The sequence below is a fragment of the Microcaecilia unicolor genome, chromosome 1 (genome assembly GCF_901765095.1).
Source record: "Microcaecilia unicolor chromosome 1, aMicUni1.1, whole genome shotgun sequence".
NCBI lineage: Eukaryota > Metazoa > Chordata > Amphibia > Gymnophiona > Siphonopidae > Microcaecilia > Microcaecilia unicolor.
The window spans coordinates 726,929,819-726,956,600 of record NC_044031.1 but is presented as its reverse complement, the minus strand read 5'-3'; the positions used below and the strand labels follow the sequence as shown (position 1 = coordinate 726,956,600).

The window sequence follows — 26,782 nt, the reverse complement described above, 5'->3', positions numbered from 1 at the left end:
ACTCCCACTCATGCTCACCCATTCTCACACACCTCAGCAGAAAACACCCAGTACACCCCCATTCACACTCATTCTTTCTCACACACACCCCTCAGCAGTATACCCCCATTCACCCATTCTTACATCCCCTTAGTAGCACACCCCCATTCACACTAATGCTCACACACCCCTCAATAGCACACCCCCACTCACACATTCTCACCCCTCTCAGTATCACACCCCCATTCACACTCACCCATTCTCACACCTCCCCTCAACAGTACAACTCCTCAGTAGCACACTCTAACATACCCATTCACACTCACTCTCAGCAGTACACTCCTCCTACTCAGCCATTTTCACACATCCCTCAGCACTGGCAATGTTTAAGGCTCACTTAAAATAGAATATATTTAAAACAGACCATAGTTTTTGGGCTAGTCATGGATCCAGATACCAAATAGTTTGTTTTCTATCTAGGGCAATTGAAACTTCAATGGGAAATGAAACACAGCTTGCAGATCAGCGAAAAAGGCAGGCTAAACTAAAAGTTGCTTCTTCTGGTATAGCTGCCACATTACTTCAAGGAGGCGAACTCGCTCACTCAGCTTTTAAATTGCCTCTTAACTTAGCTCATACTGAGAACTCAGTTTGTCAAATAAATACAGGAACAGGTGTAGTGAAATTATTACAACAATGTAGCCTCATTGTTTGGGATGAATGCACCATGGCTCATAAGCATGCTCTAGAAGCAGTCAAGAGAAGTCTACAAGACTTGAGAAGTAATGAGAATTTGATGGGAGGAATTGTTATAGTCCTTTCTGGTGACTTTCGACAAACATTGCCTGTCATTCAAAAAAGTACGATGTACGATGAACTCAAAGCTTGCCTCAAGTCCCCTGCTCTTTGGACTTCTGTGCAGCATTTAAAACTGACCAAAAATATGTGAACAAAAAGTTTAGGCAATGAATCTATTGAACTATTTTCAAAAAAACTTCTGGAGTTAGGAGAAGGACAAATAAAATGTGATGCTGATGGACAGATAACTGTAACTCCAGATTTATGCAACATTGTAGAAGAAATTAAGGGCCCTGTTTACTAAGCCGCTGTATAGGTACTAGTGTTTTTAGCGCGCATTAAAAATTAGCATATGCTAATGCTAAAGACACCCATATGGGTGCATGCTAAATTTTTAGTGCATGCTAAAAACGCTACCGACCCTAGTAAACAGGGCCCTAATAGTTTAAAGGAAAAAATATTTCCAAACATTGCAAATCATTATCAAAACCACAAATGGTTATGTGAACAACCAATTCTAGCTCCGAAAAACTTAAACGTCCACGAAATGAACAACGAAATCCAAGAAATGCTACCATGTGAAACTAAAGAGTATTTGTCCATTGACACAATGCAAAATACTAATGACATTGTAAATTATGTAGTTCAGTTTCTAAATTCACTCCATCCAACAAGAATGGCACCACATCAACTACACTTAAAAATTTATTCGCCAATCATACTGCTATGAAATCTAAATGCTCCAAAGCTAATGCCACACGTTATTGAAGCTACAGTTTTGACAGGTTGTGCCAAAGGACAGCACATTTTTATGTCTAAAATTCCTCTTATTCCATTTGACTATTAGATACAGTTCAAAAGACTGCAGTTTCCAGTTCAACTAGCCTTTGCAATGTCAATAAATAAGGCTCAAGGTCAAATGTTAAGTCACAGGTGTCAATTTACAAAACCCATGTTTTTCACATGGTCAATTATTTGTCACCTGTTCATGAGTTGGCTCAAATAAGTCTTTTTATGTATATATGCTCCAAATTGAAAAACAAAAAATGTTGTCTATCAAAATGCGTTCGAATGAGAACTTATTACAAATTACATTAAACATATCTACAACCATCATAAACGAGTTAAAAATACATACTTATCCAGTGTTATTACACACAAATAAACCTTGTTTTCCTCAATTATAAAGTACTAACCTATTGCAATGCCAGTGGGGACATCTAAGGGCCCTTTTGCTAAGCCATGTAAGCTTCTACACACGCCCAATGCTTGGCAAAATGGAGTTACCGCCCAGCTACCATGTGGCTCTTGCGGTAATTTCATTTTTGGCGCTCATCCGATACGCACATCCGACAAATAATTTTCAGATGCTAGTATCAGACGCGCACCAAGTGACATTTGACGTGCGTAGGTTATTACTGCCAGGTTACCGCGTGAGTCTTTACTGCTAGGTCAATGGCTTGCGGTAAGGTCTCAGACCCAAAATGGACATGCGGCAATTTTGATTTTGCCGCACGTCCATTTTTGGCAAAAATTTTAAAAAGGCCTTTTTTACAGGTGTGCTGAAAAATGGATCGGCTCGCGCCCAAAACCCGCACCTACACTACCACAAGCCATTTTTCAGCGCACCTTAGTAAAAGGACCTCCTAGTAATATATATAAAAAATGTGAAAAACATAGACTGCATTATATAAAAACATGGACTGCATTACATATGGTATAGTATAGCTAAATTATACAGTGAGACATCCAATTAAAACAGTATAAGTAGTATGCTTAAAAGTGCCATATTGTAAAGCATGCTAAAACCAATAGCGTATTTTTTAGTTTTTTAACGCTATTGGTTTTAGCATGGCACTTTTAAGTCATACTACTTATACTGTTTTACTCCATTGATAATAGTGACATATAGCCTTTTAATTGGATGTCTCACTGTATAATTTAGCTATACTATATCATATATAATGCAGACCACATTTTTCATATTTTTACATATATTATGCGCTCAAATGAAGACATAGATTTGTATTTAGAATTATTTGGTGTTATTAATATGTTTTTGTACTTAGAATTCTATGTTTTTATAAATATGTTGTACTTATGCTTTTATGCAGTCTTGTTACCACTGAAGCAGATGGCCAGTCCGCCGAAACATGGACCTATGTTGGGTCTTACTTTGGTGCCTTAATAAAAACTTGTCTTCTGCTACTCCCATCTTGAGAGTCATGTGTCACACTCTACTCCTTGTTGCTACTCACTACAGGGAACCAAATTATCTCAGCAACTGCTCTGCCAACCCCTCCCCTGGGCAGGCCTCCCAAACTCTCTCTCCAGTCCCCTGGCAGGGACCTCCCTCTCCCCAGGTCCTCTGGAAAAATGTATCACCACTCTTCTAGTAATGTCCATTAATATATGTTAAGTGTATGGTTAGTAAATAGGCACCATTGAAAACAATGGAGTTTGTGTTATTTAATGCAGATTAACTATTTACTGTCCATTGGTAAATGAGGCTCTTAGATTGTAAATCTATTGAGGCAGGGAGTTACTTATTGTACCTGAGGGTAACTCATTGTACTTTGAAAGATAATGTAAGTTTTAAAATATTTTTTTAAAACTGGCATTGTACAACTGCTTTTCAGCTGGGGATGAGCTTAATATGCATGTCTCAGAAATGTGTTTGAGAAACAGGCAGAGGGAAACAGAGAGACAAGCTAATAGATTGGGGGTGGAGAGTGACACTGATAGAAGTGAACAGTATTCTAGCAGCACTGTGTATTCCCATACTTGAAATATAGATTTGATTCACAGACATCCTCAAGTGTCAGCAATGTTGTAAGTGTTAAAAGCATAGCCCCAGTTATAAAAAGTAACCCCGGACTTGTAAGCTCCCAGCATGGGATCAAAAGTACCCTCCCTTTGCACAAAAAGAAAAAAAATCAGATACAGATAGCTCCTATAGTTACTGTTCTTGGGGTGTCTTTTACTATGTGCAGCAGGGCTCATAGGAATAAAATGGGCCCTGCTGCAGATAACTCGAGCTAATCCTTAGTAATCTTTAGTAAAAGACCCCCTTAGCTTGTAGGAATAAAAAAGTAACAAAAGAAAAGAAAAGCCCACCCCAAGGCAAATCCCAGCAATGAAGCATTTGCTGGATGTAAAAAGGAGTTGGAATCAACTTTTTAAAGCAGTGCAGATCTTTGAACTACAGTAACAAATAAAGGGTCCAGTTTACTAAGCCGCGCTAGGGGCACATTAGCGTTTTCAGCTTAGCGCACATTAACCTTGTAGACGCCCATAATATTTCTATGGACGTCTATACGGTTAGCACGCGCTAAAAACACTAGTGCACCTTAATAATTGGGGCCTAAAGAAAGAATAAAGTATCCAAATACTCCAATAAAAATAAAGAAACAATATGACAACAATTTTCCTGCATGAGTTAGATGAAACAGAATTTGGCTTGACTGGTTGGCAAAACAAAGAACTTAACTTGTTTTGGATTACTTAGCTTAAGAGCTTTTTAGATTGCCCAATATGTGTGCAGTGTGTTGCCATGCAGCAGACTGGGTTTTTTCATGTCTCTAATCCTCCTCCCTTCTAGCTCTTTAGCAATTCAGCCCGCACAGCCTGTGAAGGGAGAGAGAGTTACTTCTCAAATTGGGACTTTTGGGCTGCTTTGTAGAAACTTAGAAGGGGCCTGCATCTTTCCCTTTTATCCACAGGAGCAGATGCAGTGGCTTTCAAATCAGGTGGAGGATAAAACATATTTAAGCAAAATTAAATATGCACCACGCTTCTATGCCAGTCACGATATAGATGCAGTCCGACAGCATTTTCTTGGGTCCTGTTAAATATAGGTTTCCCTTATCAAGGCACCACCAACGTTCTAATGAAGCCTCACTTCCGTTTTGCATGGTTGTGTAGATATCCGGTTTCACGAATCACAGGCAGGAGTAAGGAGTAGGGAAGCATAGCCAGCAAGCTCGGATCTGCTCCTCTCCTGCACACCAACACACACACACACCAACACACACACACACACACCAACACACACACACACACCAACCACGCAGAGGGGGGAAGAGGCAGGGGGTCCTGAGACCACAAAGGAGAAGGGGAGGGGAACGCAGAGGGGGAGGTGGTCCTGAGACCTGGGAGGGGGAGGGGCATCCTCACACAAATACTCTCTCACAGGCACACTCGCACCCAGACTCACTCTCTGTCACACACCCACTCGCACATTCACTCGCTCTCTCTCACACAGTCACTCCCACACACACTCTCACAAACATACACACTCCGAGACCAAGCTTGCTAGCGCCCATTGCATTTGTGTCAGAAACGGGCCTTTTCACCCTACACCCCCTCTCCCAAGTTGCCACCGCTCCCCCCTCTCCCTCCGCCCAGCAACTTTCCCTCCAGTGCCGCCCACACACACACCCAACAGACCTGCCGTGCCGCTCCGATCTCTACCCGAAGCTGCAGTACCGGACCAACAAAAACAACATCAGCTTCGTGTAAACAGCTCTGCAGCCGCTCCTCTCGCCTCACGTCACTCCTACAGGGTCCTTCTCCAGGGGCACTGGCGTCCAGGCGCGAGGACCAGCTGCACAGCCAACTGCCAGTCCTGATGGCCTCCTGCAGTGCCTCGCCTGCTTCGTTAAAACACCTGATGCTGATTTTGGACCGCCGCCCCGCCTCTCTGGATGCAGACAGTTGCTGGCCGCATGGAGAAGGGGGAGCAGCGGCGGCGACTTGGTGAGGCCGAGGGGGACAGTGGCAGTGCAGACATCGGGGGGGGGGGGGGAAGCGGTGCTAGCACCCATTTCATTCCTCTCTGAAACGGGCCTTTCACACTAGTTTTCCATATTGGAAAAATTTGTATTGAAGAGAGCTGAATAATAAGACAGAGATGAATGCACTGTAGTTCTATTATGTTATTTTTGACATGTACGTAAAGGAAAGACTATTTATCTGCAGATTAGATGTGAATACGTCGAAGTGGGACTTTAGAACTTTTGAACTAAATTTGAGGTCTCTGATTCCTATGAGACAGAAGCAAATAACAAATGGAATACCCAGCACTCATTGTACTTTTTATGAAAATGAAGAGTGAGATAGGCATGACAGAGACCTGTGGAAGGAGGATGACAAATGGAAGTGTTATCCATCTAGTGTGTTTGTATTAGCACATGCTAAATGGATAGCACAGACTTAATGCATCCTAAATAGAGTTATGTGTTATTTATTTTGCAGGTCCTGTGCACTAATAGAAAAATTAGCACAGGTCCTGGAAAAAAAATCCGTAATTTACTGCTGCTTAAAATATATGCTTACATCCAAATTCTATAATTGACTCCTTAAGTTGTGCACGCTAATATGGTGGCATGGCCAAATTGCGCACTCAGCTCAACTGATTAACAAGCCAATCAGTGCCAATAATTGGTACTTAACCAATTAGCAACACTAATTGGCTTTAATTAGAATTTACACCCACAACTTTCTAGGCGTATTCTATAACGTGGTGCACATAAATTTTAATGTGTGTAGCCAAAAGGGGGTGTGATCATGGGCAGATCGTGAACATTTCAAAAAACTATGCGCAGTATTATAGAATACACCCAATCTGCGCCTAAGTTAAGCGCAGGTATTTAGGCCTGGTTTTAGGTGACCTAAATGGGAGCTCCTAAATTTTACTCGCAAGAACAGCCACTAAGCATATTCTGTAAACTATACCTAACTTTAGGCATAGTTTATAGAATCACGCTAAGCGCATAGTTTTTCGGCACTGATTTTTAAGATGTCATTTATAGAATCTGGCCCTTAGCGCATGGGAAATTCTCACATTAAAATGCACTAAGCCAATATTTTAGTTCATTTTAGTAAAAGGGCTCCTTAAAGAGAGAATTGAGTGAAACAGAACAAAAATCCTGCAATAAGCAGATTGTGACATTGAATCCTTATGGAATGAAATTTCATTTGTGAAGGAAATTAGAAGCGTGGCGGGAGGTGTACTACCATCAACCAGAATAAACAGACAGATGATGAAATGTTAACAGAAATTTGAGAATCTAGAAAATTTGACAACACTATAATAAGGGGTGATTTCAATTACAAAAAACAGTCTAAAGTAATCACTGTTCTTTCTAAGCTGAGCAGGAGCCCTTCAACGGCATTGCTGCCAGTAGGAGGTGGTGCTTCAACATTGTGCTTTCAATCACTAGCAACAGGGGTGGGTTCCTGGAGTCCTGCAGAGCTTGCTTGTACCTTACTATTGAAAATGTGGCAGTGAAACAGCACCCTCCACTGGCAGGACTGTAGGTGGAGGACTCCCGCTCAGCTTAGAGCATTGATTCCCAAACCAAGTCCTGGAGGCACCCCAGCCAGTCAGGTTTTCAGCATAACCACATTAAATATTAATGAGAGAGACTTGCATGCACTGCCTCCACTGCATGCAAATAAAACAAAAGTCAAAGATATTGGAAATGAAAATAAGTGGCCACAAGTTAAAAACAGAAATGTGCAGAGAAAAAACTGAATGGGAAACCCCAAGAAGCTCTATCCATGTCCAGTATCTCCCCTCTTCCTTCCCATCTCTTCCCTTCCCTCCCATGTCTAGCATCTCTCCTCACTCTTCTCATCCCATCCCCTGCCAATCAGAATCTCTCTTTTTCAGCATCTCCATCCCTCCCCCATCCATGTCCATCATCTTCCTTCTGTCTTTCTTTCAACCCCGTCCATGCCCAGTATCTTCTTTCTGTCTTCCCTACACCCCCCACAATCCATCTCATGTCTAGCATCTCTCCTTCTCTTCTCTTCTCTTTTCTTCCCTTCCCTTCCCACACCCTGCCAATCAGAATCTCTCCTTTTTCAGCATCTCCATCCCTCTTCCATCCATGTCCAGCATCTTCGTTCCCTTCATGCCCAGTATTTCCTTTCTGTCTTCCATTCACCCCTCCCCCTCATCCATGTTCAGCACTTCCTCTCTGTCATTCCATCCTCCCTCCATTTCAGGCATCCCACTTCCCACCCACCCAGCATCTCTTCTTCTGTTTCCACCCACACTGCCTCTAATAACTCCTTTTTTCTCTTTGCCTGTGCATGCATTCTTTGTCCCTCTCCCTCCACACAGGCTTCCTCTGTTGGAGAGAGTGGGATCAGTAGAAGCTAAGCTCATGCACAAGCCCCAAGTCCTGAGCTATTCTTTTAGGTTTGCCAGTTCTTGGTTGTGTGGACGATTTTGACAGGCTGGAAAAGGTGCCACTTTGTACTGGCATATACCACGTTACAAAAAGTGCTGCTGAAAACTATGCATGCTGTGGGTATACATCTGAAAGTAGCAGGTTTCTAAAATTGTCTCTTATATGTGTAGAAGCAGTTACACATATAAACCCATTATTTCCATGTGCAAATGACATGGAACATTTCTAAAATGATCCTAATGTTCAGCCCTGTAAAATATAAGCAGCAGAGGTTTGTTTGACTAACCGTAACTGATCTATACAGAATAGGAAAGCCAGGTGGCCAGAGATCTAGCTTATAGGGAATGTGCAACTGTCTTATCACTTGCTTTGCCAAACCTCTTTATTGTTCTGAGCAGATATGTCACATGCACTGAAACCATTTACATAACAATAATTAAAGCCGCCCTCATGCCTGCACAGATGGTGAAAAAAAACCATACTTTTATTAACCACCTTTCACTTCATTTTATCCTTATAATTAACCCTTTGCAATAAATTAGTACTGCACCCCAAGGGTTCCTGTTATTGAATAGTTTCTTGTACATATTTAAACCTGTGCTAAAAATATCCTGAATCGTTAACCGCTCAAAAGCCACCCTGTGATGTAAGTAATTTTTGTCTGAGTCAGTCTGTGGGGAATGAGAGCAGATGGGCAACTGATGCCTTCATAGTAACAGCGGCTGCTGTGGCTATGAGGACAGAAGCTGATTTATCTGAAGGGATAAAGAGCAGGATTTTTGCTTGAAAAGACAGCAAGGAACTGACATGAGAAGGTAGTGTACCTATGAGAGAGGGGAGGGATTTTGGATTTGGCTCATTCCTTTTTTGGTAGCTCAAGGCAAGTTATGTTCAGGGATAGTGGGACAATTCAGTTGTTAGTTGGTGTGGTGATCAATGGTAGCAAGCATTTAATGTGGGAAATTGTGTTTGTGACAAAGGGAATGGGACTTGATATACTGCCTTTCTATGGTTTTTGCAACTGCATTCAAAGCAGTTTACATACCAGTTAAGTGGACATAATCCACAAGCCTCTGGATTGATCTGTTGGGACTAATGGAAAGAAAATTATCAGATAAAAACTAATTTTACCTTATTTGTGATATGGGCACTGAGGTATGTCTGTGAGGATCTGCTAATTTGATAGTGATTTTGTCTGATTGAAAAGCAACCCATTGATTTCACCCTTCTTCAAAGTGTATTGATGTTCCTGAAGACAAGAAAGTAGGCAGTGTTTTTTGAGAGAAAAAGTCAGTGTGGTATTTCTTTAAAGGGATAAAAAAAAGTTGTTGTGCTTAGTTGGTGGAAATAAAATATCTGGTCCAGTGTATTTACCTGGAGTTCTAAGATGGGGTGGGCAATATACTTGTCACTGGATAACCAAGAGATATGTTGTCATTGTTATGCCATCCTTGGGTTTAGGCTGGTTAATAGACTCCCTCTTTCTAAACTGTTGCCAGCCTTAAGGGTATGAAACAATGAAAAAGCCATTTTGGCTTCAGAACAGTAAATATGCAGTAAAATCTGTTGTGCTTCCAACCACTCCTAAGAGGGAAAATATGCAATATAACTGTGAGATGGTCTTAACCCATTCCTCAGGACCCACCCAGCCAGTCAGGTGTACAGGAGATCCACAGTGAAAATGCCTGAGATAGATCTGCATGCTCTGCCTCCATTATTTGCAAATCTATCTCATTCAGATTTCTGGTGAGTATCCTGAAAACCAGATTGTGTGTATTCCTAGGGGCTGAGTTCAGAACCCCCTGACCTAGAGTAATAAATTGTCACATTGTAAATGACAACAATCAATCAATCAATTGTCTTACTCTTATGTAAACATATCCTTCTACTTTTATTCTTTGAATCTGGATTTTAGATTTAATTACTTGCCAAATTTGAGCTCAAGACAATTACAAACAGGTTTATAAGTTATGTCTGTGTATTTTATGCCCACAATTTAGTGCAGTGGAGTATTTATTTAATGACAGGCGTCTTTTACTAAGGCACGCTCACATTTTTAGCGCGCGCTAAATCTTTAGAGACGCCCATAGGAATGCGTGGGCGTCTCTAACGTTTAGCGTGCGCCTCTTTTTAGCACGCGCTAAAAGTGTGAACGTGCCTTAGTAAAAGACCCCCTGAATTTGTAGCTTTTTGCATTGCAAGAAACAATAAATAGAGTTGGTGAATAACCATATCATTCAGTAATGTTTGGAATACTTTTAACAAAGAATTCAATCTACAGGGGCATCCTCCCTTTTAATTGCTATATTAATTTGAATTTGTAAAACTTATCAACTGCAGGTATGCTTAAAGCGCAAAATGTTACCATACTATGAACTTTACAGTATAGCAGTGCTTCTGAATCCAGTCCTCAGGACACACCCAGCTAGCAGGTTTTCAGGTTACCTATAATGAAAATGCATGAGATAGATTTGCATACAATGGAGGTAGTGCATGCAAATTTATCTCATGCATATTTATTTATTCATTCATTTTGGGAATCCTGAAAATCAGACTGGCTTGCTGTGTCCCAAGGACTGGGTTGAGAACCCCTGCAATATAGCAATGTTAACCCAGAGTCCTATTGGCATTGTAGAGTTATTTTAAAAGACTGACATTTTATGTAGTCAAAGATTAATTCTTTCAAGTGTTACTAAACCTGAAGGAAAACATCCATTGGTCACTACAATGATTCCCAAACCTGTCCTAGGGGAAGCCCAGCCAGTCAGGTTGTCAGGATATCCACAATGAATATTCATGAGATCAATTTGCACACACTGCCTCCTTGTTATTCAAATCTAGTGGATTTCCTGACAACCTGACTGGCTTGAATTTCCCCAGGAAGGTTTGGGAATCACTGGGTTACTGAGATATCAGTATTTAAACAAATGGCATTCCTAGTCCTGGTTCAGGAGTGGAGGAGTGGCCTAGTGGTTAGGGTGGTAGACTCTGGTCCTGGGGAACTGAAGAACTGAGTTTGATTCCCACTTCAGGCACAGGCAGCTCCTTGTGACTCTGGGCAAGTCACTTAACCCTCCATTGCCCCATGTAAGCTGCATTGAGCCTGCCATGAGTGGGAAAGCACGGGGTACAAATGTTAACAAAAATCAAATAGATACTATTGGAGATTCTACATGGAATGTTGCTACTATTGCAGATTCTACATGGAATGTTGCTATTCCACTAGCAACATTCCATGTAGAAGGCTGTGCAGGCTTCTGTTTCTATGAGTCTGACATCCACTCACAGAAACAGAAGCCTGCACAGCCTTCTACATGGAATGATGCTAGTGGAATAGCAACATTCCATGTAGAATCTGCAATAGTAGCAACATTCCATGTAGAATCTCAAATATTAGCAACAGTGGAGGAGTGGCCTAGTAGTCAGGGTGGTGGACTTTGGTCCTGGGGAAGTGAGGAACTGAGTTTGATTCCCACTTCAGGCACAGGCAGCTCCTTGTGACTCTGGGCAAGTCACTTAACCCTCCATTGCCCCATGTAAGCCGCATTGAGCCTGCCATGAGTGGGAAAGCGCAGGGTACAAATATAATAAAATAAATAAAATAGTAGCCAGCCACTAACCAGCAATATAATTAGGAGGAAACAAGGAGCACTTAAAGAGAACACAGCCTAGTGGCACAGCAGGTCATGGGGTAGCTAAGCTGATATCAGCACATTACAGTTCTCCCTACAGTCCTGGAAGGTTAGTAGTGACTGGATACCATCTAGCACGATCGCAGAGATCTAGGAGGATTCATTTTCAGGCATCAGCCTCATTATTGTTGGTTGCTGTTTAGCCTGTTGCAAAGCATGGTGAAGAGGCAAGATGAGTGTTGGCTTGCTTATGGGATCCCATGTGCTCATCTACCTGAGATTGAATGGAATCTTTGAAGGTTAAACAGACTTGGATAAGGATGATATCTCTATGTCCACCTTCTGATAGATGAGTGCAACCCACAAGTATGGACTAATCCTTTGGGACTAAAGAAAAGAAAATTATCAGGTAAGAACTAATGTTTCCATAGAATAGCATTGCAAGTTCAGAGTGCAAAGAAGCACAGAAGCTGGACTCTTCAGACAGTGTCAGGCATACGGTAGCAATAGGAAAGAAATTTACTTGAGGGCTGAAAGCCTATGTTGTGCCTGCAGATTTTATGATGACCTTGTCCCCACACAGTTTTCCTTAGTAGCAGGAAGCTTGTGTGGGAGAAGGGGGAGGAGCCACACTGATTTTATTTCTTTGTCACTTCTTGAAGATTTCCACAGCCTGGGACCAGCACCAACCAAAGAAGAGGAAAAAGGGAAGAGAGACCTATGAGTGGCTATGACAGGGAAAGGGTGCATAGAAATAAATTTGGAAACTAGGACCCAATGCCCTTCTCTCCTGTCCTCCATTTCTTGATCACTAAGGATACCTCCCCAGAGAAGGCACTTGTAAACATAGAGGACAATTCTCAAAACTTTATATACGAGTAAACAGGGGTTCACAAAATGTGTGCTAGAAAGCAAGTCCACAAGTACTTTTGTGTCCTCAATGTACGACATCAGGTTTTCAAAGGAATGTTTCAACAGAAGTTTTCCCTTCAAAATGAGTTTGCAGGCCAATTGCAGACCTATGAGTTGCACAAGGTTTTGAAAATTGTCCCCCTAATTCCTATGGGTGCAGAATGTTACATTTGATAAATGTTGCCCTTGTAAAAGGAGGAGAATTGAATCTGTCTTTGGAGCAGAAGTGAGAGGATAAGAGATGCACAGGATGCAAGCCTTTTGGGTATCCAATATTCCTGAGCACTCTTTTCACCTAAAGGATGGTCCCATCCTGTCTGGGTTTCATTACCAACTGCTGGAACAGCTCTCCCCGAGAGAATTCAGGATCTCCCTATTTTTAGACGACCCGGTAACAGGGATGCCGCAATCAAGATTCAGCATGTTGAAATCTCCTATTAGAAGTACTTCTCCTTTCATAGCTCTTTATTGTGAATATCTTCAATTAAATCTCTGTCCACTTCTTCTATCTATGAAGGAGGCCTGTGTATCACGTAAATAGATGCCAATGGAATGAGAGAATTAACCATCTAAGGACTCTGTTTACTAAGGTGCGCTAGCGTTTTTAGCACATGCACAAAATTATTGCATGCTAACTGTGTAGGCACCCATAGGAATATTGTGGGCACCTACACAGCATGCACTAATGGTTAGCACGTGCTAAAAGCAGTTGCAATAAGATACGGTACATAAATTGACGTAAAAAAAAATGGGGTCCTAAGATTTACTGCTAAAAAATAATGCAAGGTTATTTATTTGGCCTACAAAACCCTGAGGGAGTGGTACAGTATTAGGGCTGAAGTACTTCAGTGTACAAAAGAAGAATGGAACATGGCTGATTGTATCTGATGGCCTTAATGTGTCCAAACAGATATGGATCATGCATTTGGTACAGCCAAAGCGGTTTACATATTTTACATAGGTACTTTCTCTGTCCATAGTGGGCTCACAATTTAAGTTGTTTTTTTTTCTGCCTGGGGCAATGGGGGGTTGATTGACTTGCCTAGGGTCACAAGAAGCCACAGTGGGGATCTAACCAGTGAACAGGCAACAACAAAAGCTAGAAAGATGCTTGGGTGCATAGAGGGAGGAATGGCCAACAGGAAAATGGAGGTAATAGTGCCTCTGTCGAAGTCTCAGTTGAGACCCCATTTAGAGTACTATGTACAATTCTGGAAACTGCACTTTTGGAAACCTATAAACGAGATGGATTCTGTCCAGAAGGTGGATGCTAAAATGGTCAGTGGCCTTTGTCATAAAATATATTTATTTATATTTTGCTCACATCTTTTTCAGTAGTAGCTCAAGGTGAGTTACATTCAGGTACACTGGATATTATTTCTCTGTCCCAGGAGGGCTCACAATCTAAGTTTGTACCTGAGGCAATGGAGGGTTAAGTGACTTGCCCAAGATCACAAGGAGCAGCAGTGGAAATTGAACTGGCCACCTCTGGATTGCAAGATTGGTGCTCTAACCATTAGGACACTATGGTGAAAGACTTACTTAAAGATCTCAATATACTTACTTTGAAAGAAAGGTGCCAGAGAGGCAAGTCTCTTTCAATTGAAAGGAAGCATTAGAATGAGGGGGGCATAGGCTGAAGGTGAAAAGGGATAGACTCAGGAGTACAGAAAGGATTGTGGAAGCACAGAATGGCCTCCTTGTGGAGGTGGTGGAGATGAAGATTGTATCCGAGTTCAAGAAAGTATGGGACACACATGTAAGATCTCTAAGGGAGAGGAAGGGGTAGTAGATGGTATGGATGGGCAGACTAAATAGGCCAAATGGTCTTTATCTGCTGTCATTTCCCTGTTTCTATCAGAGCTCTCCAACTCTGTGCTGTCTCCAACAGCCCAATCTACACCCCCTCAAAGATCTGGCTATGTGCCACCACATTCTCTACACTCACCTAGTTACGGCCTTGGTTGTTTATTATTCCTGTTTTCATTTTACTTTGGATTTAAGGTTCCTGCCCTTTCTAATCCTTTTGCTGTCATTCCTATTCTCACACTCTGCTCTCTTGATTGTCAGATGGGTTTGAACAGAGATTTTATATAACATTGGTCTTTAACATCACACAGTATGAACCTGTTTTGGACAGGTGCCAAGGGTTTCATAAAGACACCTATGGTTCAGGCATGTTACCCAGGTGTTGCCTTTGTTGTGAAAGTTACTAAGATACTGTAAACCTAAACAAAAGAGACTGTCCACCAGAAAAGCAGAAATAATGTCTATTGTGAGGATTTAAAACAAATAGTGAAAGTATGCAGAGTATGGCTTGGGGAATTCTTTCCAGCGTACAAGTGTATTTGTGTGTGTGTGTGTGTGCTTACTGGGTTTATTTTTGTTGAATGTGTCATGGTTTCCTGCTCTGGTTTTTTTTTTATATCTTTTATTGAGAGCCAACACAAAACAATATGAACAAAAACAGCCCACCATTACTAATATATAACAAACCAGCCCAGGCTTCTCTTCAGTTTCAATTTTAAAATGGTAGTCACTATTTTTTATGACAACATTTACAACAAAGAAAATGAAATATGCATCTGAATCATTAATAGGCAGCTCACCAAAGACAGAGGAAAACGTGCAGAGCATGTGTCATGAAATAATTTCCAACCCTTCCTGGGGGAGTAGGGGGAAGTGTGAATCCATGTTGGCTCAGTCTTTAGTTTTCACAATAGAATTTATAACAAAAGAATGAAATATATCTAAATCACTTGAAGGCCACCCAGCAGTGAGAGGAGTGTGGCAATGGACAGGAGGGCAATAGTGAGGAAAGCATGCACGCATGGAACTATTTCCAATCATTCTATGTGCCCGTTTTGTCTATATTTTGCATGTATATGTGTGGGGTATATCTGTGCACCAGTATATTTGTGGGTGTATCTGTGTTGATTTTGTGTTTGCAACCAGGAGAGTAGAGAAAAAAGGAAGAGGCAGTTTGGAAGGAGCACTTTACTATATGACTGGAACTCCTTCTCCCACAGGAATGCATTGGGCCATTTTTGAGATATAATTTTCTGGAATCCCCAATTCAGTCTGGCTCATTCTCAAACTTTGTTTTGTGTTTTCACCAATTGTACTCCCAGATTTGGTCTCGGTTCATTAAAATTTTGGTGAGATATTTTGCCTCCTGACAGACAGACATTTTTAAAGCCCTTATGTTTAATTTTTTTCCAACAATCGATTAAAAAATAAAACTATTTTGGACTCAGATCATTGATTTCAATTGAACCAGTGCCATCTGTTAAAAGGTCAGCAGATAAGTAAGAAGAAGCTAGTTATACGTGTCAAAGAAAGCTTATAGTCTATGGATTAAGTAACATAAGTAAAGAGTTTTGAAATACAAATCAAGATTTAAGATTTGATAGGAATACTGTATGTTTTTTAAAGAAAAGTAGAAAAATTACTCATATTAGGAAGTAATATTAAAAATGGATCAAAATTGTTTGGACCGATGAGGAACTTTGATGAAATATGATCACACGATGTTGGTGAAGACTGATACATTTGCATAATTTCTGATGGTCTTGGAGAATATATTATATTATATGTAGAGAGCACTTGTTTGTTACTTGTTTAAATCATGACAGTATTCATGTCTTAATTGTTTACATTTACTTCTTCAGCCACAAATAACAAGTCAGCCACTGCATTTGTGTTCTCAGTCCATGTACACACTGGCATTGGAGCCAACTTTTCAAAATTATTGGGGGTGCTAAGACCAGTGGAAATAACCCTTCCTTGGATACACATAGTGAATTTTCTCAATATTGGGGGTGCTCAAGCACCCATGGCACCCACAGAGTCGGCTCCAATGCACACTGGCTCCTTTGGTTGATGGTAGGGTTACTCTGACCTGTACCTGAGCTTTTTGCTGTCATGCGCCTCCTCTGTGGAGCATGCTACCAGTTGCATTACGTAACACAGATGATGGCAATTTTCATTGATTTTAAAGGCCAATTGGAGCAATTGTATAAATTGGCAGCTCAGTTTAGTAAAAAAAAAACTTAGGGGCCCTTTTACTAATCCGTATAAGCGTCTACGTGCACCCAACCTGCGACAAAATGGAGTTACCACCCAGCTACCACGTGGCTCTTGCAGTAATTTCAATTTTGGCACGCGTCAAAAAATTAATTTTTATTTTTGGATGTGCGTATCGGATTTGCGCCAAGTGGCATTTGACGTTCTTAGGTCATTACTGCACGGTTACCACGTGAGACTTTAATGCTAGGTCAATGGCTGGCGGTAGCGTCTCAGACCCAAAATGGACACGTGGCAATTTTCATTTTGCCACACGTCCATTTTTGGCAAAAATTTTAAAAAGGCATTTTTTTACAGGGGCGCTGAAAAATGGACCTGTGCATGGCCAAAACCCATGCCTACACTACCACAGGCCATTTTTCAGCGCCCCCTAGTAAAAGGACCCCTTAAGTGTCATTATTTTTCTTCAGTTAAATAGAAGTGAGAATCACTTTGCACAAAAATATGTTTGCTATAGTCGGAAGGTTTGTATAGCTGGTAAGAGATTACCGAGGTATTTTATTGCCTAAAAGGTTCTGAGGCTTTTTCCTTCTGGTGTAATAAAAATGAAAGAAGAAAAATATATTTAGTTTGAAATTCATTGGGTTTCTGTCACACTGAATGGAGTGAAGTTATTTTTCAGCAGATGTATCTATAAAATGTACCAGCGTGTACTGAGTTGTTTTGGAAATAGTTACGGTATATATGGGAAATTTTGACAGTACAGTTGATTTGACATAGAACTATATGATTTGCCATACTGGGCCAGCCCAAAGATCCATCGAGCCCGGTATCCTGTTTCTAACAGTGGCCAGTCAAGGTCACAAGTATCTGGCAAGATACTAAAAAAAATGATTCCATACTAATTACAACTACACCCCCCTTCTCAGGGATAGGTAGTGGATTTACACAAAGCTACCTTAGCAATAGTTTTCTCCAGGAAATAGTTGTATTTGGATGATATTTTATTTCTATTTATCATTGTGCCATTGTAATTATTGAATACTAGTAAAAAAGGCTCGTTTCTGGAGCCAATGAAACGGGCGCTAGCAAGGCTTTCCTCTGCCCTCCCCCCCCCACCCAACCAACCAACCACCCAACCAACGCACCTTCGTCGTCACTGACGCCGTCAATGTGTGACTGAATTGCTCCGCCCTCAACGTCATAATGTTTGACGCGAGGGCGGGGCCCAGAGACTGGATGATTTTCGTGGATTCAGCACCACGAACTTACGAACCTTGGCTTCAGTGATGTCAGAGAATAGAACGTTGAGGGTGAGTTTTATATATACAGATATGAAGCATACTATTAAATCAATTTCATTTTCAGCATCCCCTTTTTATTACTGATTAATCACATCAATGTTACAGAAATGTTTATATATATTTATTTATTAGGATTTATTTATCGCCTTTTTGAAGGAATTCACTCAAGGTGGTGTACAGTAAGAATAGAACAAACATGAGCAATAGGCAATTACAGCAGTAAAAATATTCAAATAACAATACAAAGTATGGCATGGTATGCTACTTACATTGTCAACACAATACGTAATAGAACATTTTAATTGATAGTGAAGAGTAAAGCAAAGAGAGTAAGAAGAGTTAGAAAGTAAGGTGACTGATTTAAAGAAAGTTGCACATGAGGTCAGAGAGATAGTTAAATATTATCTCAGCTAGGGTAGGAGTGGATAATATGTCCTGCTGCAGTATGTGCCACCCAAGTCAATCCTTGTATGTGTGAGTGAGACTAACATGTTAGTTACTGCTTCCATTAAAGGCCTGGTTGAAGAGCCAAGCTTTCACCTGCTTCCTGAAGTAGAGATAGTCTTGTGTTATGCGGAGCCTTTCAGGCAGTGCATTCCAGAGTGTGGAGGCTACTCCGGAAAAGGCTCGTTTGCAGGTATCACATCGTGTAATGTCTTTTGGAGAGGGTGTGGTTAGTGATTGTCCTTGGGAGAACCTTAGTGTCCTTGGTGGTGTGTGGAGGATCATCCTATTCTTCAGGTACTCGGGGTCATTCCCTTTCAGGGCCTTGAAGATCAGACATAGAGTTTTAAATTTGGCCCTGTATTGTGCTGGTAGCCAATTAAGTTTTTCCAAAAATGGTGTGATGTGGTCACGTCGCTTGCAACCTTCTATGAGTCTTGCTGCTGTAATCTAAATCAACTGAAGCTGGTGCAGGCCCTTTAGACCATTGTATAGTGCATTGCAGTAATCCAGTCTTGATGTTATCAGGGTATGCACAACTGGGATAAGATTTACCTTCTCAATGTAAGGAGAGAGGCAGCATAGCTGTCCTAATTAGTTTGTAAGCTCTGTCGAGCAGAGACTATCTCTTCATGTTCAAGTTTACAGCGCTGCGTACGTCTAGTAGCACTTTAGAAATGATAAGTAGTAGTAGTAGCTGTTGCAAATAGTAGAAACAGCTCTTGAAGGTTGCTTGGATTTGGGGAATCAGAGTAAGTGTTGAATCTAACTACTATAAACAATCAAAAAATACTGAATGGGAAATCAAACTGGTAAAATGTCAATGCTACCAATTAACACCAGCTTGTGCCTAAAGCTACCAATTTTTCACAGTTTCCTAGAGAATGTAACAGAAACCTGAAAGCTTTCCAGTGAGGAAATTCAATAATGAATAACAGTACCACCTGGTACACCTCAACTGTGAACGAGCAGGATAATGTCATTGGTTTCTTGATAAATTAAGGGGGGAGGAACAAATTTTTAAAAACTCCTTCTAATGGAGAAAAACCATTGGTTCAAAAAAATCCCCCCTAGCTCTCACAAAAAAATATGGGACTATGAAAGAGTGTTCTTAAATAATAGCAATCGAACTATACAGGGAACACCCCCCCCCCCCCCCCCTGAAAAAAAAAAAAATTGTTAAACATTCAACAAGCCTCTATAAAAAAAAAAGCCTATCAGAGAATGGTACATCAATTTGAACTTACCCAACTAGAAAAATGGTTTAAACTTCTATTTCATATATCGGCTTCTGCCGTCTTGCTATCAATTTACTCTAATAATAACATTCAAAAGTGTCACCATCCCAGCTTTCATTTCACTGTCGAAATTTATGTTGAACAAACTCGAAAAATAGTCAACAAGAGCACCTTGTTTCACTGGAGCTCAATGCTGGAGGAAGAAATGCTAGGCAGGATTTTTTTTGAACCAATGTTTTTTTCTCCATTAGAAGGAGTTTTTAAAATTGCTCCATTCACAATTGAGGGTGTACCAGGTGGATTTCCTTACTGGGAAACTTTGAGGTTTCTATTGTTTAATATTTTGCTACATTCTCAAGGAAACTATGAAAAATTGATAGCTTTAGGCACAAGCTGGTGTTAATTGGTAGCATATATATAAGAAATGGTATCAGAGTGGTTTACCAGTAGAAATCAAGGTTCAGGAATGTGGAGATGGTGTATGTTGTAGAAATGATGTGCCTGGGCTCAGGAAGGGGAAGGACAGCTCTGTTCTGGAACTCTCTTGAGTATCTTCTGATGGTTGGTCCCATGACACTGACCATGGAGGAAACAATACTTCTGCCTTCTTAAAACGGGGTTCTAAACTGGGGGAGTCTCAAGCCTATCTATATGGAGGCTTCTTTTAGAAATACACTGGAGGCACCAGAGGCACCATTGCAAAAAGTAAAAGAAAACCTAAAAAATAATGCTACCTTTATTTTTATACAGGCGCCATCACTGCCCTCATAGGACAAGGATTTATGGAAAAGAAGATCAGCCATGCTTCTTGACTGAATATGTAGAAAAATACCCCCAATATGGCTCTTGCATCCCCCCACAAAGCTTGAAACCGAAGTTGGCTTACCAACCAGATCGTGGAAGAATGAATGAAATTTCAACATTCAGGTAAATATACAACACAATATGGTCTTCAAACATTTGTTTTGTGAAGTCATAGGGGGCAATTCTCTAATTTGGTGCCAAGAAGTAAACGCCACAATAGGGGCACTTACCCCTGGATTTGATATATTGCGCCTAAAGATCAGCGCCAAAATCGGTGTAGATTCTATAACAATGCGTGTAGTTTAACAGTAAGCTAATGAGCACTGATAACAGCACTTACCAAGCAATAATGAGCACTAATTGGCACTGATTAGAATTTACGTGCACAACTCGCTAAGCATATTCTGTAATGAAGTGAGCAGAACTTCTAACACGCAGGCAAAAAAGGGGCATGGTTATGGGTGGGGAAATGGGCGTTTTGTGGGTATTCCAAAATTTACGCACCTAGTTATAGAATATGGCCTAGTGCGCCTAACTCTAAGTGCAGGGATTTACACCAAGGTTTTTGTTGGTGTAAAAATGGATGCGCGTGGATTTAGGCGCTGAAATATGAACTAAGTGTAGGCAACGATTATAGAATACGCTTAGTTGGTACTGATTTCAACGCCAATTTTTTTAGGCGCCCTATATAGAATCTCCTCCTTACTGCCAGTGTTATATTGCCATTTAGGCATGCCTAAGCTGTTATAGAATACTAGCGCAAACCTACTTTGGCATGCCAAAAGTTAGGCCTGATCAGGTGAATGGCTGGTGTAAGTGGGCGTGCTCAGGTATACTGATCGATGCACACAATAATCTATATATATAAAAGGCAAGACCAACGTTCTGAAGCCTCCAGCCGGAAGTGTGAAGCGCCAGAGATATCCGGTTTCCCCATGAGTGAAGGAAAACAGCACAGCGCGAAATCCCTCTCTCTGTAACAGTGAAGGACTCAGAGGGGGAGGGGACAGAGATGCCCTCACTCTCTCTGTAACACAGAACAGCAGGAAACTTAACACTGAAGGACTGGACTCCAAGGGGGGAGGGGGAGGGAGAGAGGGCAGAGGGCAGGGACACACACTCCCACATGCACACTCTGAAGAAAACCTTGCTAGCCCCTGTTTCATTTGCATCACAAACGGGGCTTTTTTACTAGTATTCTATAAGTTGTGTGCATTGTTTGGCGAGACACCTATGGCCTGCCCATACTCGCCCGTGTGTATGCCTCCTTTCAGTTAGTGCTGTAGTGATAACGTATAGAATAGCCTGTTGCTTGTGCTCCCTCAGTGACCATAAGCTTGTCTTACCTAACCCCTGACAGGCCTATTACGAAACAACGCGTAAAAGCGCTTTTTATTTTATGGCCCTTTTTCTTTGGAACAGTCTCCCCTTGCACTTTAGAGCGTAGCCCCTGTTGAAAACATTAAGGTTTCTTTGAAAACCTATTTTTTTACTAAATTTGTTTCATAATGAGGGGCATAATCGAACGCGATCGCCCATTTGTAAAAACGTCCATCTCCGAGAACGGGTCCGTGAAGGGGCGGGCCGAACTGTATTTTCTAAAAAAATGGACGTCCATCTTTTTTTTCGAAAATACATTGGATTAGGGCGTTTTTTGAGCTGGGCGTTTTTGTTTTTTAGCAATAATCGAAACCGAAGCGTCCCAGCTCAAAAACGACCAAATCCAAGGCATTTGGTCGTGGGAGGGGCCAGCATTCGTAGTGCACTGGTCCCCCTGAGATGCCTCTATGCCAGCTTCAAATATCATACCTAGCTCCATGACAGTAGTATGCAGTTCCCCAGAGCAATTTTACTTTAGTTGGTGCTGCGCGGGACCCATGCAGAGAGGAAAAATCGGAAGAAAAAAAAAACAAGCAAGCAAGTGCAGTCAGGGACGTCCAAATTAAAAGATAGTAAAAGGGGGAATTGAACCAGCAACCTTTTGATTACAAGCTCAGTGCTCTAGCCAGTGCACCACTGATTAGACGTCCTTCCCTTTCCATTAAGTCCCTCCAAGTTTCTGTCAGCCAATCACAGCTCATTTAGCTGACATCTGTGTCAGCTAACCAGCGGTGATTGGCTGACAGAAACTAGGAGGGACTTAATGGAAAGGGAAGGACATCTAAGCACCTGAATAATGTGGTTCACTGGCTAGAGCACTGAGCTTGTAATCAGAAGGTTGCTGGTGCGATTCCCCCTTTTACTATCCTGGTAATTTAGACGTCCCTGACTGCACTTGCTTGTTTTTTTTTTTTCTTCTGATTTTTCCTCTCTGCATGGGTCCCGCACAGCACTAACTAAACTAAAATTACCTCGGGGACCTGCATACTGCTGTCACGGAGCTGGGGATGACATTTGAGGCTGGCTTACAAGTTGGGAAAAAAGTGTTTAACATTCGTTTTTTTTTGGTGGGAGGGGGTTACTGACCACTGGGGGAGTCAGGGGAGGTCATCCCCGGTTCCCTCCGGTGGTCATCTGGTCATTTAGGGCACTTTTTTGGGACCTGTTCGTGAAAAAAACGGGTCCAACAAAAGTGACCTAAATTCTCTCTGAAAACGCCCTTCTTTTTTCCATTATTGGCCGAGCACGCACATCTCTGCTCAGCCGATAACCACGCCTCAGTCCCGCCTTCAGCACGCCTCCGACACGCCCCCATCAACTTTATGCGTTCCCGCGACGGAGTGCAGTTGGAAACGCCCAAAATCGGCTTCGATTATACCGATTTGGGCACCCACAAGAGAAAGACGGCCATCTCCCGATTTAGGTCGGAATTTGGGCGTTTTTCTCTTTCGAAAATAAGCCTCAATGTATCTTTGCGGCACAGAGCAGTAGCTCCTGACAAGTATGCAGTGGCATGCCTAGCTTTGCTTGTCACCCAAAATGGGTCGTCTGTGCCCTCCTTCCCCCTGAGGTGCATCATCCCAAATCCCCCCCCCCCCCCGAGGCACATTACCCCCCCATTCCCCCCTCCCTGAGGCAGCATATCACCCCTACCACCCTTCCTCCTAGCAAGGGGGGGTGCACAGAGCAGTGATGATACTAGTGAGTTGTCGGGCAGTGCTTCCTGCATGAAATGAGTCACTGCCGAGATCTCTTGTGTCATAATTTAACTTTGCTTACCTTCACTTTAATATTTTTTTGTTTTTGCGCTGGGCTTCTTTTGTACGTATCTGTGATTATTGCCCCCGCATTGTCTTTCTAGCACATAATCACCGCCATACTGGGAAAGACCAAGGGTCCATCAAGCCCAGCATCCTGTCTCCGACAGCGGCCAATCCAGGCTTCAAAAACCCAGCAACCCCCCCCCCCCAAAAAAAATTAATAATGTTCAATGGACTTTTCCCTCAGGCATCTGTCCAACCCCCGTTTAAATTCCGTAAGGCCAGCTGCTAATTGGGATATTTTCAATTTTTTTGATTTTACATTCAATAGCAGCAAAGACTGACAGTGAAAGATGAGAGTTTAATTTCTAGAAGGAGTTTTGAAGATTTTGCAGTTCTAAAAACCTGTAATATTAAATTAAAATTTTTTTAAAAAATTAAGAAAATCGGGACTAGTGACGATTATGGTGAAAATTCCTCATTAAAATTTTGTTATATATCTGAGTGACACCTCTGCGGTCCAATATATATGAAAGCAATTCTTATCTAGTGCGATATTGTTTGATTGAGCTATCTTGTGAAGGTAACATATGCACCTATGTTTGTATTTTTCTTTGTATCATGGCTCGTTTACGGATCAAACGGTCCTTTTAATAAGTGGCGGTAAACACTAACACATGTTTCCCATGTGACAAAATGCACTATTGTAGGGTACGCTCGCATCCTGTGATAGTTCTGGCATCTGCAAATGCTTTCCCAGCACTGGGAGGTATGCCCAGCGCTAATTGGATAGTGCAGCTACATTGCCGCATGCCTACCGATTAGCACATGGTTAGCACGTGAGCCCTTTCCACCTACTAATTAGGTGTCTGTAAGAGCTTATGTGCTAATGACCATGCACTAAATGGGAAATTAGCCTGTGGCCATTAATTGAGGAAATGAAAACTGTGCCATTTTACAGCTGTGCTAAAGATGACCTCAGTCATAGTGCAGGCCAGCTCTTAGTGCAGCTTAGTAAAATGGCCCCCAAGTTTGCTTGGTGTGAAAATTTGGAGTCTCAATTAAAAATAAAAAAAATCTGTGGGCAAAACACCGCATGAACAAGCCTCACAAGTCAAGGAATTCACCACTATCCTGATACCTGAAAAATCCTTTTGGTCTTATTTTTCATCCCTGAATGCTCAATTTGTATTCCCTGATCATTACAAATATCCCTTAATGTTATTTTATGGACCCCTCCAAAACATTTCACAGAATCGAATCCCCAATAAATTAATATTAGTTAAGTAGCATTTAGAACTGATTCCACCATACTTTAAACAACTATTAGCCAATTGTTTATTAAGTGTTTTATCAGATACAAGAAAATAACTGACTAGTTCTTAACTAGTCAACTAGTTGTCGGCTAGTTGTTAGCAGGAAAGATCATATATTTAAATCAGCAACTATTGCAAAAGACAAAATATTTGTTCAATCTGAAGAAAAAACAGAGACTATAATAAGGAACCATTGCACAGCAGCATTACATTTTACTATTTCAGATCGGATTACATTCCATATGATGTGTCTCCTCCTTTTCGTATGCAACAAGAATACAAACCAAAAACTGGTCAGGTTGACTATGGAACTACATACAAGACCCATTATAACCCTCACAAAGTGCAACCAACGATACTAGCAAGACCTCCGCACAGAAAACACAGTTTGAGTGGAAAGTACGACACTCTGCCTACATACAGAGGTAACATCTTCTACATTTAGAAGAAGAAAGCTTGATTTGGTCATTAACACTGTAGGTATTTGATATGTCAATGCATTCGGTGATTTGCATTCCAGGGATAGCAGTTTTACAGCCTCAGAATTAGCAGATGTGTTGTAGAAACTGTAGCTATGTTTATAGAATAGTTTAATGAATTCATGATTTTAATGTTTATTACAAAGGTAAAGATCTAGTTGGGTGATAATTTCCTTCAGTGTTGTTGAGAGGTTCTCAGTCGAGTCCTCAGGACCCACCAAGCCAGTCAGGTTTTCAGGATACCCACAATTAATGTTCATGAGTTAGATTTGCATACAGTGGATGCAGTGCATTCAAATTTATCTCATGCATATTCATTGTGGATATCTTGAAAACCAGACTGGCTTGGTGTATCCCAAGGACCAGGTTGAAAACCCCTGGTCTTTGTGTATAGCTGGAAAAAATGGTATGAAAGGGAAGGTGAAGAAGGGAAAGTGGATGGGACATGATATACTGTCTTTCTGTGGGCTGCAATCAAAGCAGTTTACATATTATATACAGGTTCTTATTTTGTACCTGGGGCAATGGAAAGTTAAGTGACTTGCCTAGAGTCGCAAGGAACTGCAGTGGGAATCAAACCCAATTCCCCAGGTTCTCAGGCCCTTCACTAACCATTACGTTACACTTCCACTCAATGTTTAGCTGGTTACAGCACCTGATTGACTGATGCCTTACAATATGGTAAGTTATACTCATCATACAGAGGGACCTATTTACTAATGTGTGATGCAGTTTTGCAGTTATGATGCATTAATTGTCAAAATTAACTTGAAGTAACTATAAATCCTCAGCATTAACCATCCCAGCAGCTTCCCACCAGAAATCTCAGCCGAAATCCAGGCCAAAGTATCAGCCTGCCTGTCTGATATTGCTGCCTGGATGTCTCAGCACCATCTGAAACTAAGCATGACCAAGACTGAGCTTCTTATCTTTCCCCCTAAACCAACCTCTCCTCCTCCCTCATTCTCTATTTCTGTGGATAACACTCTCATCCTTCCTGTCTCATCAGCTCGTAACCTTGGGGTCATCTTTGACTCCTCCCTCTCCTTCTCTGCACCAGTGGCGTAGCCAGACCTGAGCTTTTGGGTGGGCACTGTGTGTGTAGTAGTGTTTCTTGTGATACTACAAAATAATGCCTTAGAATGCCCTTGATAATGGATTTCTAAGTAGTCTGTCCAACAGCTGCCCTAAATCAACATAACCACATACATATTTAATGGAAAAATTGATATTTTTAAATATGATTAAATTATCCCATATCTTAAAATTGACCATGCATAAGTCTACTACAATGGCAAACTTCTCAACACACATGGTAGGATCCTGCAATATAATTACATAGGAGAAATGTATTCAAATTCTGGTAGCACCTCAATAATAGCAATACAAAATCCCTTCACTACCAGGTACTTTGTGAAGTAACACTAAAGGCTGCAAAGTGCTCCTTAACACCAATTCTGAACACGTTTACCAACAACAGTACTGTTATAAAGGCAGAGGTGAATATA

At 41.4% G+C, this 26,782-nt stretch overlaps 1 protein-coding gene across 1 annotated transcript in view; it reads left to right on the top strand.

Moving 5' to 3' along the window:
* The window catches only part of SAXO2 (stabilizer of axonemal microtubules 2), a 63,754-nt gene that overhangs the window by 3,512 nt on the left and 33,460 nt on the right, over positions 1-26,782 (top strand). The window contains exons 2-3 of the mRNA XM_030190425.1: positions 20,286-20,462; positions 25,021-25,220. Of these exons, the coding sequence (XP_030046285.1) occupies positions 20,286-20,462; positions 25,021-25,220 (377 nt within the window). The remainder of the gene's footprint in view (positions 1-20,285; positions 20,463-25,020; positions 25,221-26,782) is intronic.